The following is a 21,755-nucleotide window of genomic DNA, read 5'->3' as shown; positions in this document are numbered from 1 at the left end:
AAATACTTTGATGTGAACAATTTGACTGTTATTTTCAAGACAACTTTATTAATTTTCTCCAAAATCGTTTTGGAGCGACTCTGCAATTTTCCGCTACATTACGGGTATATGGGAGGCATTTTAACTGTGGTGAAGGCCTTTCCCGAGACACAGTTAAATTATTCCAACTCAGCAGAGTGTAGTGAAATTAATAGCATTATTGGAGGCTTGAAGTTTGGTTATGCAAATGTCAACAATATACAGTGTTTCGATGTATATATTTTATAAATACCCGATATTATATGCAATGTCAACCCGTGCACGCACGGGTCAAAGTCTAGTTTTAATAAAAATAAAGAATTATTTTAATAAAATAAAGAACATACTATTTTTATATAAACATTTATTTGATATCTAAGTCTTAACATATAATACCGGTATACCTGCTTTCATTAACATTCACCTAAGTTTGTATCAAAGAATCAACACTTAAACTTAATATTCATTTATTAACTAATAATACATTGTACAGATGACAAATTGCATGTAATTTAGCTGTTTTTAATTAAATGAATAAGTATATTCTTATTTTATATTTTATGTACACAATTTGGTTTTCACCCTTATCTATGAATTTTTTTTCAGGAACAGTTCAAGTTCTGTCACGATGTGGTTTTGGAATTTTTGAAACAGTTTGATGATTATTCCAACTTCCAGTAGTTATTTATAGAATGACTTGTTAATGTTCCTGGAATAACGTTTACCAAAGTTATCACAGTGTGTCATTTACATACGCTTTTTCTATTTTTATATGTGTATAAATTAAACGAATATCGCAAACTTTTTATTAGATACAAGGATTCTTCAATGTGTTAAATGTGCATGCTTTTGTAGATATTACTATAACTGGAGAAGTATTAAAATATATTTTTATTGAAATGATTTGTCGGGTTTTAATTTATTGCAAGTGGGGATATCTATTTTTATCTATCTGTAATTTTTTGCCTAAGTTTGAATTAAAATTATCAATATGTATGTGAACAGTATTTTTTATTATTTTTTTTATTTTATTTTTTTTTTGAGTTTTAAAATTTACAAAAAATTTCATTAAGTATTGAAAAGTAATTATTAAAAACAAATCTGGCACAGCAGGAGTAATGCCACAAAGTAATTACAAATAATATAAATATACAGCCTCAGCCATTGTTAAACGAAAGTTTTCTTTATATTCTGTGGGAATGGTGTCCTTAATAAGGCTTATATTTCAGTATAGGCGACAGTAACCTTTTTTGGCAGATTCTTTATTCATTAATTAAAACTTTTACTATTCACTTCGGGGTTTGTTTGTTTGTTTGTTTTTTTGTTTTGAATTTCCATATTATTTTAATTAATTTGCTTGAAGAGTAACATACTTAAATTGGTAAAATCCTATGGGACTTTCCCAGCTCTCCTCTCCAGATACACTCTGTAACGACTGACACTGAATCAGGAATGTGTTGGCATTTGGTCAAATATTAGTCTAACAAAAGAATAAATCCCTTAAAGTAATTTCTCACTTTGACTATGCATGTATTTTGTATTCATTAGAAATTGTATAATTATAGCTACTTACGTCTTGCACATTGACCTAAATGTTTTAAAAAATAAAAGTAATATCTAAGTAATACGAACATGTATAATTCTATTATTTAGAATGAACATTAAAATAATTTATGATGGGGGGGGGGGGGGGGCAAAACTAATTCGATCATTAATGTTTTCTAATGTGTGGTATAGAATTGTATTTGTTCAGATATTGTCAATATATTGAATATTAATGTGTAGTTAAGCTTTTATATCCGTTGTGCAATGCTATTCTGATAAAATTGTTCATTTTGTTTGTTACTTCGTATAGCTGTTTCTTACTGCTTTGACTTTGGATAAATATATCCTTTAACACTTAACTTGTAATTAATTACATATTTTAATTCTAATACAGTGTACTTTATACCAAGATATTATGTTAATAACGTTTAACGAGAAAAATTGGGTTCCTGAATGATAATTTGATGCTTTTGTATGATATTTTAAAAAAAAAATTAATGTATTGCATTTAAATAAATCTCAGTATTACTGACAAATTAAATACATGAAACTGTGTATTCTCTATTTATATACTACATGTATTTGAGTAATCAAGCATTGCAATATAGAAATAAATGTTGCTTATGTGGTCCTGTCTCTTGTTATATGTCTTCTTAGTGTTCTTACAACTGTTACATACATAATGAGAAATAAACTGTTCTGCTTTAACTAGCAATTTTTCTGTAATCTTTGGTCTTTTAATGTAGAATTTTAGATTTACAGTATAATTTTAAACATGTGGGTCAAATTAAAAAAAATTAAAACTGAACACATATTTGAATTTTGTAGTGTTCTCGATATAACATCTGCAATATTACTTACAAATAGCTTTTAAGTTTTTCTTCAGTTTCACAGGTAACATGTCAAGCACCATACTTCTCTGATAATCTTCACATTTCTACGGACAAACGGATATACAATTACAGTGAGACTATACGGTTTTCATGTTCCGAAGGATTCTTTCTCCAAGGTACTTCGGAGAGAACATGCAAAAGGAGTGGTACGCTTCAGCCTCCTTTTCCAAAGTGTACAGGTACGAAAGTTTCGTATCGTGATTACAATTTGAGTAACATTTGTTATCAGAAATCATATTGCCTAGTTATTGTTGTAGATTCTAATAGTTGATGTATCGAATCCGGAAAAAGGAAACATTTCAAGCATTTTTATCCTTTTTCAATTGCTTTTATTCATGACTGTATATCTTACCATTCTTTGATAATGATTGTTAAGAATCTAAAAGTTGTACCATAACTTGACGTGTTTTCTATTGTTAAAAATATTGGTTATACAAATGTATATACATAACCCACAATTTTTTTTAAAAATTAAACGTTTTTGAACGACTACTATCTCAGGTAAAAACAACACCAAGAATGTTGTGTTCGAATAAGTCCATGATACTGTTCTCAATAGGACGTTCCTTCATATCAAAATTGCCAATAATCAACACGGATAGCTGAGTCAAGCTAAGTTCATCGAATAAATCTCATTTGTAGCTTGCGACAAAGCAATATAGGCAATGGCTTTGTCAGAATGACTCTATTTTCATATTCTCTTTTATTTGTGCAAACGTTAACAAGTAGAGAAACGCGTGTAAGATGAAATAGGGGGGTATACTGTAGAAAGATTTAATAGAATGTTAATCACGTGATAAGAACGGTTTAAATTGTAAACTTGTTTTCTGGACAGAGTGAATAGCGGCGACCAATCGGATTTGACATTTGTTTATCACGGTTTGCGACATACATTTCTCAAATATATATTGTTTTACTTATTGATTATTATTTTAAGCATATATATGTGCATGTTTAATAAGCTATTTTTAAAAACATACATGTATATTTTTGATACGGACTATCAAATAGAATTTTGTAAAAGAATAACTATATCAGCATCAATATAAATCTTATTTCAACAGGAGCATTGCACAACTTAGGGTTCGTAGACTTAAAACTGTGTTAAAAAGTGTAATTATTTGAAGCAAGTATCGATACTAGAAGTCGAAAAATGAATAAATATGGAATAAAAAATTGACATTTAACAGTCGATTTATTCCTAAGCTATGGTGGGTTTTTTAAATTCATAATAATTCATGTTTGTTACCGATAGAAAATCATTTCAGAAATTCAAAACGCACAGTATATAAGACCAACACGTTGGCACCCTATTGTTCAGAGGCAAGTGCACTCTCGAAAACTGTAATAAGATATATTGAACAATTGTAAACTTAAGTAACTTAACCCATATAATATTGTTGATTATGTGCAGATACCCGATGGGTGTGGCCATAATGACTCTCGGGAGCTACTCTCCTTCCTGACATTATGACTACGCCCATCGGGTATCTGCACTTAACCAACAATATTAAATGGGGTAACTACTACTTAATTCTCGTACAAGATTCGAACAAGTTTGGTAACATTTACGGAATCGTTCTACTACTGTTAAAACAGACAGTCCAATGAACAATAGGAAATCAACAATGATTTCATTGTTCTTATCGCCAAAATCGCCATTGGCTTATCGCCAAAATTTGTTGCTCACCAAGAATCTAGTTCCTTTACCTTTTCTGGGCTACAAATCAGTGCAATTAAAAGCAGGACATCATCACATGAACTTGTTCTACCTTTTTATTTAGAGAAAACAGTCTGCTTAAATTAACTTAAATGGATGTTACGGAACAGCATTTCTTGGTCTGTAATTTTTAAATGTTGTTTGAAACATGACAATTTCGGCTTTAATGCTCCAAAACTATTTTTTCAGTAATGCAGCTATATCAAATGCAATTTGAATGTAAAATCCGATTAGATGTGTTTCTATTATATTTTATTAGATATCACATGTCAGAGGCCTATCTTATCCATTAGAGGTTCACTACAATTGTCAACGAATCCACTCCAACAGACATTTTCTTACAATGAATCAATTTCATTTTTCTGCATTACTGGATACATTCTACATGGACCCACTGTGAAATACTGTCGACAAAATGGAGATTTTGAGCAAGACCTTCCTTTCTGTACAGGTACAACTCGAAACTTCAATGTTAAATTTTGCAGACAAGTTTTAAACGTGTTTTAATTACAGAAATGTTTATATTTTGAATATGAGTAAGGATTTTTTCATTATCATTTATTCAACTATCTTGGTAAAGTATTTGTTGTTTAGTTTCATTTTGGTTTTGGTGATGTAACATTCAAATAAGCCTTAATTGTTTCTATCTTTACTCTTTTTCATTTTTTATTTATTAATTTCACTTTATCAACAATATCCATTTACAAATGTCAGATATCCAGGGTACTAGTACTAGGTATGAGGAAAGCTAGCATCATTCTTATGAATATAACGAACAGATTTAATTGTTGGATCGACAAGTATGAATTTATTATCTCAACATCACCACACTTTATTACTTTATTTCAAGGTGTTAATAACTTTATAACTACTCTGGGAAGCAATCTGCATATCAATGTCTCACTTTTGTCTGATCTATATGTTTACTTCTTTTTACTTTAATTAAGCTGAGGGTAAACAGGAAAGTCCGTCATTTACTGTCGGATTTTTCTCAGGAGGTGCCGTTGGTATTGTCGTCAATTCTTTCGTTATAATCTTCATCTTCTTTCTAAGGTACGTGTAAATGAAATATAAGATAGTAGTTTGAATTCAGTAGTATTGTTATTTTATATTCTTCAAATTTTAATTTTTACATCTCGAGGGTATTTTCTCATACTGTAAATTATTTTAACAACTAATTCAGTAATTTTTAAACGCGAATCACTAGTGAATAAAATAGATTTTATTTTTAATTTTTAATCTGTCATTTTCAAAGAATTTATTTATGTGTAAAATGATAAGATTCCTCAATTTCATCTCTTTTCTTCACCGATTGATTTACATAGCAAGTGTCTAAAGGACAAAATTTCACGTAGGAAGGGATAACGGAGAGTATTTAAATAGTGTAATAGAAATATTTTATTTTAGATCGGTTTCTTGTTTGGCTTCCTTATTGAAAGAAATTACTGCTAGATAAAACGATCATTAACGTTCGACTACTTATTTATTTATGATAACAAGTTATTTTTAAAAGATGCAAATACGTTAGGCAAATGTTTTCATTGTATTCTATACAGGGTAACGTAGGTTCAATCTATATATTAAAAAATCACATATCCACCAATATTTCGTTGAAATTTTTATACTAGTACTCTTATGAACCGCGAACAATAATGTACAGTCAAACTTCTGTATCTGGAACTTGATGGGATTGTTTAAAAACTTTCGAGAAAAATCCGATTATTTGAGATATCGAGGATAAAATACTAAAAAAATATGTGGTTGAGACCTACAAATCACTTCATCATACCCATTGTATTGGAGTTATTAGTGTTCGAGATATCGAAGTTCAACTGTATTTAGTAAATGGCTATATTCAGAAATATATTTATGATTCTAGACGGCGACTCTGTCAACAAAAGAAGAAAGAAAATGCATGGTCTAAAGGAGGAAACCATCAAATAGATGATAATGGCCACGAGTATTCCGGAATAGTATACCAATCCAGTGACAGAGAGGACCACAACCCCAACGTCACAGAACCCTCGATCTCGGTCAGTGACGGGCACTATACAGAAACAAATCCCATATCGGACGACAAGGACCACCAGTACACCGAATTAAATGAAATAAAGATGAATCAATTAAGGGAAGCAACTGCTGAAAGACCGGTTAAACTATAGAATGCCTCAGTGATCAAAGTACTATGATATGCTTTTTAATCAAGTTTAGTTTTGGTAAAATAAAATGAAATATTGTTTTTCATCAATTTAGGTCTTGAAGAATAACTCCCTTGCGAACCAGTTTCAAACAATCAATGTGTAGCTTTATGATCCATATGGTCTACATCCGTGTCCTTTTGATCAAATTGTACATAAATTATCATATTAAATTTCATAATGGTAATACAGTTCTTAGAACTAGTTTAAAGCATTTTTATTTGGAGGTACAAAACATGTTATAAAATGGCCTCGATAGGTTAGCGTTATATTACTAATGTATGTTTAGTATGTAACTATAAACAGTTTAGATTCCGGTGATTTTCATGTATGAAAAAAACTTAAATATGGTGTTAGCGTTAATATTTATTAAGGCTCCTCGACACCACGTGACTTCTACTTTTATGACAGTTCGCCACAATATGGCGATTTTAATGCATTGTGAACCAATTTTATATCGTCAAATGTTGTTGTCAATCTATGTGGCGCAATGGTTTACTAACACGCAGATTCTGAGTTCGAATACTGCAGGGACTTTTTCATTTTCATGTACAGCGGGGAAAAAAATGTCAACCCCTTCCCAAACAAAATTGATTTTTGGGGGTCACTTTTAAGACGAACACATGCTAAGTATCCATACCTTTAAGTAATTTAGATGAATAAGCTGAACTTTTTCCATGTGGGTGGAGGACCCTTAAAGCGAAGAACTCCATATTTTAAAATATTTTTTTTACGTTTTTTTTACAAAGCTTATCTTCTTTAAAAGAAATAATGTATAGTTGTAAAAATGACTACGACGCCATTTGATCATCTTAACGTTTAAAAATATTTTTCAAATTCAATCACAAAGGTAATTGTTTTATTTTTTATCAACATTTAGCACCAACAATGACATTGCAATTTTTCTTATTTGTCACATATCAAAATGACCAAAATAACAATGCATTATGTAATCTGGTGTTTTGTTTTGAACATTATTTGGGTAATAAATTAAGAAAACTTGATTTTTTAATTTTTTCTTGCCCAAAAATTATGCTTGTAATAACATTTTGAATTAATCGTACAGAACGTTAGATTTTACATTTTTATTAAATACTGACGCATAATAAACAATTAGCTTCTTATTGTATACAACGCTTGTGCCATATAATGTTTATACTTTTAAAATATATATTACATACATTTGTTATCTTGTTATTATTACTCCTGTTTAACATAATTGTTCTAGCATAGCATATTGTAATGAATTCTTATTTAATTAATTACACTTTGTAATGAGAGATTATTGTTGCGCATATCTTAACGTTTATTGATTTAACAATTGCAATATTTATGTATTTGTTTATCTAAAACGAAGTCTTTTAAACACTGATAATAAAATTACATGTATATTAATACTTTTATTGTCTATCTAAATTTTAAACTAATTACATCGATAGCTTTTTACTTGTCAAATAAATAAATTAATTAACACAAGTATTTTTGAAATCTATATAAAAATTTTACCTATGATTTTTCTTTTATGATATGATTCTCAAATAAAACTAACGACCTTTTCCTGTATGTAGTAAATATCTGAACGAATACCATACGATTTTGTTTAACACAGATTTGGGAAAATGAAATGCTTTAAAAATTGAAAGTAATGAGCAAGAGTGTCTGTAATTTGTTTTTTTACTAAGTATTTCATGAATAAAAATTACCGTATTCTCTCTGTAATACAACCATGTATTAAATATATATCTGTTTCAAATAGAATGCTTTTTTCTCTTATTATCACAAGTGCAAGATACATGTAGGTTTGTCCTGTGTGAGACAGCAGTGTGAGATTTTTCTGTCTCACATTGCATATTACTACGCAGCTGTAAAATGTAAACTAACATCGTATGCTGTACGAAAATCATTTATGGAATAAGCTAATCCATTGAATAATTTTTTTTTATTGATTACAATTTGCATATTTTCAGATTTTCGTATGCTTTCTTCTTGACTTGTAATATTTGTAATGCGCGGAAGAATAAATCTAAAATAAACTTTGAATGTCACAATAAAAGTTGTTAATGTAAAATAATGCAAGAAAAATACTTGTGTTGGATATTGAAATTCCACCTCGGGGCTAAGAATCACGGTCTATGGCAGAGCCTCTTCCTAGACCTCTCGGTGAAAATTCACTATCCCACACTCGTAATAATGAATGATTCTCTTAGTCCTTACATTGCACTACTGGGAAAGGTATCATTTCCACGAAGGTTTTTCTTCACCATAGGGACTAAAATTTACTGCTAACATAATGAAGAGGAAAAAAGCTCATTTTCATCGTTTTCTTCAAATAACCAGTACATCAACAATATGAAATGCGTTGCTGAAATATTTAAAATATACAAATATCGGTAGCCCGGCGTATGTCTTTGCTGGTGTGTCCGGGTCTGTCTAATCCGCTCTGTTCAAAAGGAACGTGTCTTAATTCATATGTGAGTGGGAGGATTGAGCTTTCAGCAGAAACAGGATGTCCACTGGCGTAGCTTGGAAACAATGGATGATTGACAAGATAGTTTACTGTTTGATTTCCCCCTCGAAAAATTATATGACGTTCAGTTTGTGTGTCATTTTTAATTGTTTTCTTTTTAATCATGTTATATTTATTTCAAAAATTAAAATGTATAGTGAGTTTCATACACTCAATCTCCGTTCATTTAATTAAGACAAAGGGTTCATTGATATTTGCATATAATGGTGGACTAGCTAACAAAGTTGCAATATGGTATTATAATACATGCTCAACTCTCGTTCAACTAATAATTAGATTTAATATACATGTATATCGAAACTCGATAAGCGTATTACAGCAAACGACGATAACAAAAAAGTTTTTTTAGCATACTCAGTGATTAGAAATGAAAGCATCAATCACTAAACATAAATATAGCAATATGTTGGGAAAAGTTTTTAAAAACAAATGAGTTTACATAGTTAATAATCACACCTAAAGTTAAAGTCTTGTTCACCAAAATAAGAAAAATAAACCAATTATAGTTTATAATATAAATAAGTTTTATACACGTGTATATAGTTGAAGGTCGTTCTTTTTATGGATCCTCTTCTATAGTAGTACAATGTAGGTAGTCCTACTTAGTCCGTCAATTGTTGAAGATACACGTACATCCGGCTTATCCTCCCCCGCGCTACGTCACAAGAAGAGCTCTTGTTAAAAAGTGTTATATGGGCTACAGAAAAAAACAGGAAGCTCGTACAATATAAATGTCACATTCATTGATCATTTTAAAATCTCACTACGTATAACATTGTCCATTTTACTTAGTTTTCCAAGGATTAAAGAAGCGATCAGTTTAAAACTCTTCAATTAGTTTATATTTTCATTTGTTTGGGTTAGAGTGATATGAATACTCCATATGCAGTCCATTTAAAAATTTGTTTAAAAGTTTAAAACGCTGAATTTTTTTTAACAAAATTTCATGATTTTCAAATTTATTTAAGTACGCGAGGAACGATTGACTTCGACAGGTGGCTAAAAAAATTTTTAGATATATTTTAGTAACAGTGACCCCCCTTTCTCTATACTTAGCCAAAAAAAATCACGCGGAAAAAAACACATCCTTTGCACGAAGTTATGGAAAAAATTACATTTTGGTAATTTTTTTCAAAAAAATATTTTGTGTTGGAATCTATGTTTATGCAATAAATATCTATATTATTAAATAATGGCTCTATGGGTCGTTTTGTATTGAAAATCGTATCATGTTAAAACATTTTGACTTTGTGAGATCCATTTGAGTACAATTGCAAGATTTATTTCTATTCTTTTCTCATATCTATATACGACTCACTTATTAAATATTTTTCTAACTGATGAATCGATTTTTCTTTTAGTTTATTTATTTTTTTTTTTAGCTTTTTGTTTTAGTATTTATTTATAATGTTATAACTTGTTTGATTTGAAACTGTATTGTATTCATAATTGAATCAATTTTATTTTGAAATATATGTCCTTAATAAATTGTTTATAATCTGGAAGGTGGTTAAAACAAAATCCTGAAAATATATTTCTTAACATCGATACCAGACCGTTATTTCAAAATTTACAAAAAAAAACAGTTGGTAGGAAGCAAAATTTTAGTTACCATCAATAGTTGTCTGTAAACAAACTGAGAAATGGTGAACCGATACAAACAAACGATGAAAATGAATAATATCGCGTCAGCTTTCAGCATTTCTACATGAACTTGATGGATTCCTGGAGAGTTTATTAAATGTCGATGTTAATTTGAATTTCTAAAATGAATAATGTTAAAAACGTTCATTGATATCCTTTTATAATTTCGAAATTAAGTTATCTTTAAATTATCTCAAATTGTCCGAAAGCCACGACCCCACTACCTGCAGTCTCGCATACACTTCCTTACCATAAAGCAAATTCACTAAAATGTTCTCGCTTCCATGAATATTCATGATTCTAAATCCATGACTGCTGACATTTCCTTCACAGTAGTATAGAGAAGTCAATCAGAAAACTAATTGAATTTTTTATGAGAACGAGAAAAATTCAGCGTGTTGGCCCACGGTCAGTAAAGAATGCTAGCCTGGCAGTGGCTCTCCGACGATGCAATTGCTATGGAATATTTTAACATTTTCGAAAGTTTGCAAAATGTGCCAACGCTTATCATTGTAAATATACCAACATTGCAATTGTAGTTTTAACGCCATATGCATACTGTTAACTTCAGTGTGAAAAAAAAAAATTATTTTTCTTTTATATTGTGTTGGAGCAATTGCATTTATCGTATCATGTCCGCAGGAAGTCGTATGGTACATAGTCGAAGGAAATATTAGATTTTGCCCAGGAATTTCAAGCTGTATGATTTATTTGTTATAATATTGCACAAGTAATCATCAAAATGCTATTGTCATCTATAAACAATGCAAGCAATTCCAAATTTTCCATCACTATTTCAAATTTTAAGTGGTTCTGGAACTGATCGATTAAGCTCCGGATAATAATGTTGAACAAGTGCTTATACCATCTGATCACTCTCATCAGTCTGTTGTTTATGTTTTTAATGGGTCCGTTGTAGGAACATGATTTCCAATAAAATTTCCGATCTGAATATTTCCCATGGCTTTTATGACCTCGGTCTAGGCTTTATGAGTTCGTAACTTAAACTCCATAGTAGGAACCATTTTTGAAATTTCATTCGTAGAAGTGAAAATTTTCAAATATGTTGATATTTTTTTTTCAAGAATTTAAATTCTTCCTTAAACTTAATGTCCTTCGTTTCGAATAGGAAACACTTTTCTTATGATGCACTATTATCTAAAAATAAGTTTTCGCCTTATCTATAACAAATTACGCCTCCTTATGAATTTAAAATTAAATATTCACAGAAAGTTAAAGTTAAAACTGAACAAAATGTAAGATCTTATGGTTTTTATACAAGATTTTTTTTACCGATGCGAAGAATGCAACAGATAGCATGCAGTCATTTCGATGACTTTTGCGACATGAGAGTAAATATACGATTAAAAACCACAACGTCAATATTTAAAAAAGAGTAAAATTTATTAAACAACCTTTGTATAAATGTTATTGCGTTACAAAGTTCTCATATAAAATAAAAGTCAGTATAAAAAATAAACTGAAAAAAGATCTTCATGATAAATCACATCATTTAAAATGCATTACTTGTAAAAAAAAAAAACGGCTAAAAAAAATACAAACACATTTTAAGCTCAATAAATAATCAGCACTTACACACATTCATGGAAATTTCACACATCTGAGTATTGTTGCCAAATAAAATGGCAATTTGAAAGACATTTGGTAGGAATGTACTGTTACCTAGGTCAGACCATTACATGGGAATTGGATCATCACTACCGTTAGATCCTGAGCCCGATCCAGACAGAGCCTCTGTTTTTCTGACACAGGTACAGCCTTCTTGCTTCATGTGGACGGCTGCTGCGTATTGGTACACCCCGTTAACACAGTTACCGGTCCTGGATAGAACTCTCACTGGCCTGTAGACGGGCTCGCAGCGAGTCAAGTCGCTGTGGCCGTTCTCCTCCAGGGGAACACAACCTGAGCACTTGCATCGAGCCTCAGTTATTATCTTTGGGTAGCGGGTGGAAAGGTGGGACGCTACGAGGAAATACGGACAAGTGGTTCTTTCGAACACAGAACTCTTGGGGTCAGTGGTGATGGCTTTGATGCTGGAAGGACAGATTCTGTTACCGTAAATAAGCTGTTCCTCTTCGTCTGAGGCCACTCCTCCAACAGTTGAGGACTCGAGGTATTCCAGCATGTTTGACACTGTGGCGTTCGCCATGTATTGGGAGTACTGTTCAGCAAGATTCGTGGGCTCGGAACAAATGACGGCCGAGTCTGCTACCCCGGTCAGAAGGACAATCACGCTACACACCACCTGTAGAACAGATTTAAAAATCAAAGTCATTTTATTTGTAAGGCTACTTTTAATTATTTCTATAAATGTGTACTGTTTACACTGCTCAGTGTGTTTTAAGAATAAGTACAAAGATTCGAATCTAATTACATATGAATGTAATAATATTAATTCAATTAAATGCTGTAAAAAAAAGTATGAATTTCACAAAAAAATAAACTTCTTTATATTTTTTTCTGTCGATAAAAAGTAAGATGATAAATAAAAACCAGTGAAGGAAAAACTAATTCATAAACTGTATTACACTGTGAAAAAATATTTATCTTGAAGTGAACACACAACTTACCAATGTCATTGCAAAAAGAAAAAAGTTGCCCATTGTGGTTTTTTTATATAACTTTGTCTTAATTTGTTTTAGCTTTAGATAGTTGAATTGCTTCTCGAAGAATGCTGCTTCAGAATCAAATTCTGCCATATTTATAGAGGGCCCAAATATTCTTGGACAGAAAGGGGAAAATTTCTTGCTTAGGATTATTTGCCACACATGTGTGTGCCGGAAGCTAACACCCCCAGTGGTTTGTTTACATTTTCTATTTTTAGATTACAGCTACACAGGATTCCCGACATGCGATTGGTTAAGATTTAAATATCTTAAGTCCTCTAGCGAACAGACTACCGTACATTTACTATTCATTGACGATTTCTTTAAATTATTGGCTGCACTTAACTCAGACTTCTTATCAATTTACTTCCCAATATCTGGAAGTTGTTTAACGAATCAAGACAAACAATGACCAAGAAATTCAGTTTTGTCTACTTTAAAAAAAAAAGATGAAATTTATATACAAGTTATTCAGACTGAGTTATGATTTACAACTTATTTCAACGTATGCTTACATACACAATTATAATGAAATTGAATTATTATTTCATGTAGTATTGAAATCGTTTGGTCGATCGATTTTTTTTTTCGATAGATTGACTCTAGAGATTGAACATATAATTTTTAAGTCACTCTATAAATATACACTGTAGATGATATTTACCTATGTCTTAATCTATTTTATCTAATTACCTTCTGATAATAAAATAGTCTTATTAGTATCCATATACATAGCCTCGCTTGGCCCTTCATCTCGGAGATACTATAAATGGTGTTCCTTATGAAGCCAGAAGTTAGACTTCTTAATTATGATATTTATGTATCAAAATGCTTTTTAAACTATAATTTATGCTTTAATACAAAGTTATTTCACCAACCTTAGACACTTGATATCGGAAATGATTCCATTAGAAATTTTTAAATTCCATAGATCACGTAAGAAATTCCAAGCCACATAACGAATGCCTGTATGGGGTTGGAAGACCTTGTATTTGTATAGAGAATATATTCCCTATTCCGGACATAATGCTCTTGTGCTCCTTGAACACAGCTGTATAAGACAGGTGGTAGATTGCATGCGGAAAAACAATCAGTTTTATGACATGAAATCCACGGATAAATAAGTTGATGCTTGTTTGTGTAAGGCATAACTTTTCATTTCATGAATAAATGTCAATTTCATCAAGTAATCAATTATAGTGTGGTGTTTCAAATTTTATCTATCAAACTTCATGTTGAAAGTGTGTTGTTTTCGTTCGCTAATTTTTTTTCAATTGACTCATGTTTATTTTTTTATTTTTCAAGATGAAATATTTTGCTCTTTTGCACCGCGGTTTTGACCATCGTGGTTTAAAACAGAAGCATCGGGGGGGGGGGGGGGGGGGAGGGGGGAGGGGGGGTCGTTATATTATCATGCACATTTGCAATGAAAAACTGTTACTAACATAGTTACACGTAGATACAGAGCAATGGATCGGTCTTTCATCATATGGAAATCAATCCCATTCATTAATATTAACATCGGATTATGACTGGATGACATAGGACTCTCCTCCGAGTGAATTGACAGTTCCGAGGAGTGCCGATTTCCTGTTTTCATACGGCCTCCATGTCATCGTTTCCTACGGTTAGCATACACCTTTTTGATGCGGCATTCACGTTCTAATTTTCCCCCACTAGTTCATAAATGTGCAGCCATTCAGAAGCTCGGCTCTTCAATGAGAGAAAGCCAAACAAACAAATAATTACGAGTCCTCGCCTCCATTTGTTCTCGTCTCGAGTTGCAAGAGATGACAATTGTACGTTCCTTGTCATAAGTAGCAGATCTTCACTTTATCCAGTGTCTGCTGTTTTTACGCCAAGTAGCCCCATCTTTAGTCTTCACATACGATTTAAGAGGGAAATATTTAACAGCAGAATTCTATTCAAGAGCATATCCTTATCCCGTGATTAATAAAGTCACTGGTGTTTTTGTTATGTTTATTCTATTTACCTTGTTTGATTCTGATTCATCTGATATTCATTGTATCACAATCAAAAACTAATTTGATATAATGATTGTTTGTTTTTCATTTACACGTTATATTTTGCTTTTACCTTATTTTCTTTCAACAATGGCTCAACGAAGGGTGAGAACCTTGTAAATTGCAAGAACTTGTGTTCGAACCCTTTGTATATTATATATACAATAAAATATGTTCAAACCAACGATGGCTCTCTTTTGATAGAAAAGATAGATATATACATATATTTACAATAATTGTGCCTTTAACAAAATTAAAGGTCTAATTTATTTTCTCAGTATGAACCTAATAAATTCTTATTGTACATAACTATATTAAAATATTTTGGGAATAGAGCTGTTAATTCATATGAAATATTTTGGGAATAGAGCTTCGAATTTACTCTAGTCATCCTCATCTTCATATTATTTATTTCAAACTACATGTATATAGTGATACGTTCTTTCTCAACCAGTTGAATTCTCTGCTGTTCAAGCGTTAGGTCCCAGTATTTACACGTTGACAAGTCCCATCCACGACTGTATACAAATATGCGACAGCTATAGAACATAACATAAATCGAATTCATTTTCAATCAGATATTTACGGTCGCTTACAGAGTTAAAAATCAGAATGAGGAAGTAAACTGAACTCGAGACTTTTGTTTGACCTTGACCTGGTTTTGTATGTATTTGTTAACCGGATATGGTTTAGTTTTAAAATTAGCGATTGTTGGTCTCTTATCACAAATCAAACAGCCCCGTCTTTCCATTCCAATGATATTTAGATTCAATAGACCCCGATTATTTTTCTCCTACAATTTGAATATGTAAGGGTTTTTTTCTTTCTTTATTTATTTATTTCCGCAGTTACGATCTTTCATTCATCCATCCATGGAGATTTAATTGAAGGAAGTTATGTATGAGCTACGAAATGAATTCCCTGTTCGCTGACGATATACTCAGGTATATGGTCATGGAAATCCTGTCAGGTTTTAATTCCTTCTGGATTTTCTTTTACCTGATGTACCTAATATATTATCCCCCCCCCCCCCAACACAATGAATAACAAGGATTTTTTTTTAAATTCCTTTGATGTATATCTGGTGTACATTGCTAAATATCTCTTAAAATGGTATTTCCAGAAAAGTGTCAAATTGTTTTCCTTATCTTTTCTTCTTTCTTTTGTTCATAAAAACAACAGCTCCGTTTATTCAATTGGAATTTATGAATTCTATTCTATGTAGTTTTAAAAGGATGGACCCTAGCATGAAATTACATTCAAGTTAGCGACGTGGAAATGATGGCTGCGGGTTTTTTTTTTCTCCGCACACCTTTTCCATAAAGTTCAACAATAAATTGTTAATAACAGATAAAAGTATTTATCGTTGGTTGTAAGTATAACCATCGATTCAGTTAACAATATCGGCGATTCATGACATGGAAAGCGGCAGAATATAAAATGAATCAACTAAAGACAATTCTTTGATAGAGAAGACAAGAAGACAGACGACAAAAGGCATGGAGATGTCTTCAAAAGGAACTGAATTCAATCAGTTGCCAAATAGAGTATACATTTAAAGACATAAAGCAAGCTTTAGATTTAAAATATCTTTGTAAAATTGGGTACCGCTTTATTCTTTAGTTAGTAAAGAATCATAGACTTTATAAAAAAAAAAAAGAAAGCAGAATATCCTTAAAACTGACTGTTTTTATTACTCTAACAGTTGACATTTGTAAATGTCAGGATAACGATAATAATGGTGTATATACAAAGATTACGTGAGAAGGATTCGCTGAATTTACTATTCAGCTCACCCCAACTTTATCGCAAATGTCCTTATGGTATTGCAAAGGATGGTCCCGCATGGACAATTGTATAAATAATATACATGTTTATGTAATATTGTTGATCTGGCTAGAATTGATAGAAAAACATAAAACTTGATTGCGGTATTTATAAACTTGTTGACAGCTGACAGTTCATAAAAAACGCCGTACTCTGATTGGCTAATGTAGACAATTAAAGAAGATCAGCTAAATACTCAAATATTACTCAAAAATTAGAATTACAATTATATTATGACTAGACTATTATTTTTGGTACTGGCATAAAAATACCATATCACAATTTACATAAATGCTATTATTTACAATAATGCTGTATTGTGTGAAAAAAGATCGAAACTGTTGCGATATGTACACAACGTTTTATGGTTCCGATTCTAAGAGTATGTATACTTTGATTCATGATGTTGCAGTACACATCATAAAGCAGAATTCATTTTTTATATCATTAGAATGTTTAATAACTTTTTGGGGATTTTTGTCGGGAAAAGTTTTAATTGGGATTTGGGATTAGAGAATGTTGGCCAGGTTTTAGGACGGGGTACAAAAAGAGGTAATCTGTGTCAATTTAATTTTAGTCTAAATCTACAACTCTTTCTTTTTTTTATTCTATGTTTAGAATGATATTGTAAATGACATTGTATCACTTGAACAATCACATACTGGACAGGAAATAGATAGAAAAAAATACTTAACATTACACCCAAACTATTCACGTACGAATAGATTAATAGACTTTATATTTTAAAGAATGGCAGGTATCAATATTGGAATATTTTACCTCCCATTCTACTACAGTTATTGCCGAGATCAAAGAGATGCCGCGGACATTATTCTCCAATATACCACGAACGTCATCAGTAAATTATCAGATCAGAAATACCTATTTGTCTCGCACTGATCATGAAAGTACAACTTCAAACCGTAATTTTTTTTAAAACCATGTCAATTTCACGTGTTAGTTCCAGTCAAAACGATGTGTATTGCCTCAAATGTTTATTTTTAAGAGATCAATGCGGCTGTTCCTAGGACCTCCCTAGCGCATTTTCACTGCTTGTTTTTACATAAAATATATAACGTGTAGTAGTAATTATCGTATTAAATTGCCCTTAAAATATCAGGAACATGATTCAAAGATATTTTATAAATAAGTAAAGAGTATTAAACGTCCAAAGAAAAATTCTGTCGTCTGCATGTGATTCTTTTGATCGATACACATGTAAACATTACTAACAAAACCATTGGGGTTACACGGAACAGCTGTCAAAATGACCTAGATCGTCTCTCTATAGGAGAAATGATCTGTAGAAATACTGAGCTGTTAGTAGAATAGAAATAAAGTTCTTGTTATCGTGAATGTTGCAGAATAACCTCCTCGGTCTCGAAATGTTGTTTGAAATATAAAAGCCTCGGCTAACGCCTCGGTCTCGAAATGTTGTTTGAAATATAAAAGCCTCGGCTAACGCCTCGGCTTTTATATTTATAAACAACATTTCTCGACCTCGGAGGTTATTCTGCAACATTCACGAAAACTCGTACTTTATTTCTCAAATAATTTCCTGATTATCCATTTGTCTTTAACTAATTAATAATTTTCAATTGTCAATGAGCCCATGACTAATTAAAAATTGTTAATTAGTAAATGACACCTTTAATGATTGCGCACCATTTAAAAATATTGAGTATTTCTCAATTTGATATTTGAAGTATCTTATCATTTCTTTTGTTAGTGGTAAAGAACATTTATATTACTTAGAAAGTCTTTATTTAATCCACGTTGTATGTAATTATATAATCAAATTTGATTTTTTTTAATGTCTGAATAATAAAGTTAAATATCTAAGAGTTAATCAACAGTTCTTAATAAAGTGAAAACAAACTCTCTCTCTCTCTCTCTCTCTCTCTCTCTCTCTCTCTCTCTCTCTCTCTCTCTCTCTCTCTCTCAGCAGTTGGTTTGACCTAGATTGTTAAACAAACACCTTAAACATTCTAAAAGTCATATCAAAACGATTTCTTTTCCATTTAAAAAGTTAATAGATATGACACTTGGTCAATCAAATTATGTTGTTTGGTTGTCATGACAGCATAGAATATCGGACGCCCGATAAACTTGAGGTATGAAGTTTGAGGGGATCCACCTGTGACGCCCCGAGAAAAAAGCCAAAACCTCCCCGGATATCTGGCCAGGACAAGCCAATAGTAACAGATTAAGAGCTTAAGTAGGGGAAAGTATTTCTTTGAGAAACGTTTACATGTGCACAGTTCCAAAGAACAACAATTGAAAATCAATTAATCAAACATGTCGTTCTGGGTATATTTTAACACACACAGGGGTTTCGATTCTAAAAGGATAAGATCTATGATCTGACCAATTCTTTTACAAGTATTAAAATCCATATTATACATATATATGTGTGTTGACTTATAAACATCTATTTAACAGTAGGAAATGTATAGCACAAGAGTTCTCTAACAGTGTTTTCAATTATATTGTTGTTCATATTGTTTTTGTACATTTTACTCTGTAGTAAAAATGATGATGAACTCACTATGGTCACAAAAATTAAATTTAAAAAATACCTTTTATTCTAAGGTATGTCTATAGATGGCGTCATGACAACGGATATATAGCGAACGTGTAACATATCGCTTTTTTTAATCCACAAGTTACTATTTATTATTTAGCTTTACCGGATAAGACTTACAGTACTTCATGTCTGTAGGAGGGTCAAGTTCAGTATAAGTCAAAACTACTTCTCTCGATCGAAATGATAATAAGTATATCAGTTTTATTGTTCTAAACATTTATAACAATGTAAATAGAAATATGAAATATAACTAAAATATATATTTTTAATAAAGACAATTAAATTGATATTATTATATTTACACTCAGTATATATTTCCCCTTTTGTTTTCAATGGAAGTCTGTGACGTTCAATTTTCAATAACACTCCAAAACTTATCACGGCGTATGAGCACAAGTAAACGTTATAACGCGTTTTGAATAGATTTATTACTGTAAAATTAATTATAAACGAAACGTTCAAACTTTCCTAACTAATTTGATATGTACGAATAAAAAATAATCATATCTAGTCGTTAATAAAAAAGAGTGTTCTAGACCAAGTTTTTGGCACTATATTTTTAGCAGCGGAAGCGAACTAAATAATATGTTTTATGGCTGTTCAAGCTATATTTCATATCCCTGACAAAAAGCGTACATAATGGCGATACACAAATATTTCATACTAATGAACATCAATATAGATTTAATTATAAACACTGAATTTTTATTTTTTGATATCGTCGGTCCTTTAATACGCAGGCCGTGCAGATAAATCATCATACCGCGCGGTATTCAATTCGTCAGAACGACCTGTTGTGTTTATAGGACCGAGGATACCCCATAATAAGCATTCAATGCTTAAATCTATCTATTAATACAGCTTATATTATGACAGCTTGTAGAAAACGCATCTCTGCTTGGCGTATTTCATTTGTGTGGAACGCATGTCTAAGGTATGTCTAAGGTATGTCCAACTCCCGTATAACACATGAAATGTTTGTTACAAAAATGATATTTTTAGGTTGGATATAAAACGAAGATCGTATGTTGTAACGCACTTTGAAAATATACCCAATTTGAAAAAAAAAATGTCAAAGTGCGTTAATTTTTGGGACCAAGTCAACGCATTTTGAAAAAAAAATTTAAAGTGCGTTAATATTGTCGATATTAACGCACATCGAAAAAATATTATTCAGGGTGTAGTCAAAATAACATATATTATATTTTATATACCAGGAATGAATGTTTTAACCTTATTTAGCTTAATGGGATATTTTTCAAAAAAAGAACCCAATGCATTCTTAGCTAACTTGATACACAGTTTCTCGATTTGAATTTTTTTTCTCATAAGCTTACGTAGTTTGACAATTTACATATAGAACAACTCGGGAGATCTGATTTATCCAAATATGACATAAACTGCATCGCCTAGCAACTGCATTTTTCCTTTTGTTTGTGTATGCATATAGCAAATTCATTTCTTAACTGGTACATTTGGCTTTGGCAGAAACAAAAATGATTAATTTATCTATTGATAAATGAGATAATGTATAACATATTTCAGATACTTTATACAGACTTGGAAGCCTATCGTAATTCTTGCTTTGTATTGATTAACCTCCGATAGCTAGGGAATAAGATACATGTATATATATATATATATATATATATATATATATATATATATATATATATATATATATATATATATATATATATATATATATATATATATATATATATATTAATGCACGTTAGATCAGTTCTAATCTAATCATACATGTTACATTTCCGTAAACGTCCTGTGTAAGTTGCATTTACATGTATGAAAGTTAGAAATGCATTACATGTAAAAATAGGTTTGGCATGCGTTATATCAAGGCTACATGATTTCTTAGCAGCTTGCCAACGTGCATGCTTGTGTCAACACACCGGGGAACAAATGACACTTCATAGATAACCTTTTGTGAACATTAAAGATACGGTTGACTTTTAAACTTTTGCTATCATTCATTGAATGATATTCATGCAAACATTTGATTCTCATGAAGATAAATCACATTATAGTAACACAGAACTTCAGCGTGCTCGTAACTAGTTTCAAAATTATCCAAATCTTGCGTATTCAACGATAACTAACGTCGTTTTCCTTTAATCCATGCTC

General features: G+C 31.2%; 2 protein-coding genes across 2 annotated transcripts in view; one reads left to right on the top strand and one right to left on the bottom strand.

Annotated features, from left to right (window-relative positions):
- Positions 1-2,408, top strand: part of LOC105322541 (receptor-type tyrosine-protein phosphatase mu) — a 37,565-nt gene extending 35,157 nt beyond the window's left edge. Inside the window, exon 25 of the mRNA XM_066065386.1 lies at positions 625-2,408. Coding sequence (XP_065921458.1) covers positions 625-699 — 75 coding nt within the window. The 3' untranslated portion in view covers positions 700-2,408. The remainder of the gene's footprint in view (positions 1-624) is intronic.
- A 9,688-nt stretch (positions 2,409-12,096) lies between these two features.
- LOC105322542 (interleukin 17-like protein) lies at positions 12,097-13,220 on the bottom strand. The gene is given in 2 exon segments (NM_001308852.1): positions 12,097-12,811; positions 13,137-13,220. Coding segments are annotated over 2 exon segments (603 nt in total). The 5' UTR covers positions 13,170-13,220; the 3' UTR covers positions 12,097-12,241.
- Between the last annotated feature and the right edge of the window lie 8,535 nt (positions 13,221-21,755).

This window comes from Magallana gigas, chromosome 7, assembly GCF_963853765.1.
Source record: "Magallana gigas chromosome 7, xbMagGiga1.1, whole genome shotgun sequence".
Lineage (NCBI taxonomy): Eukaryota > Metazoa > Mollusca > Bivalvia > Ostreida > Ostreidae > Magallana > Magallana gigas.
Note: the sequence above shows the minus strand (reverse complement) of the source record. Positions and strands in the feature narration are given on the sequence as shown.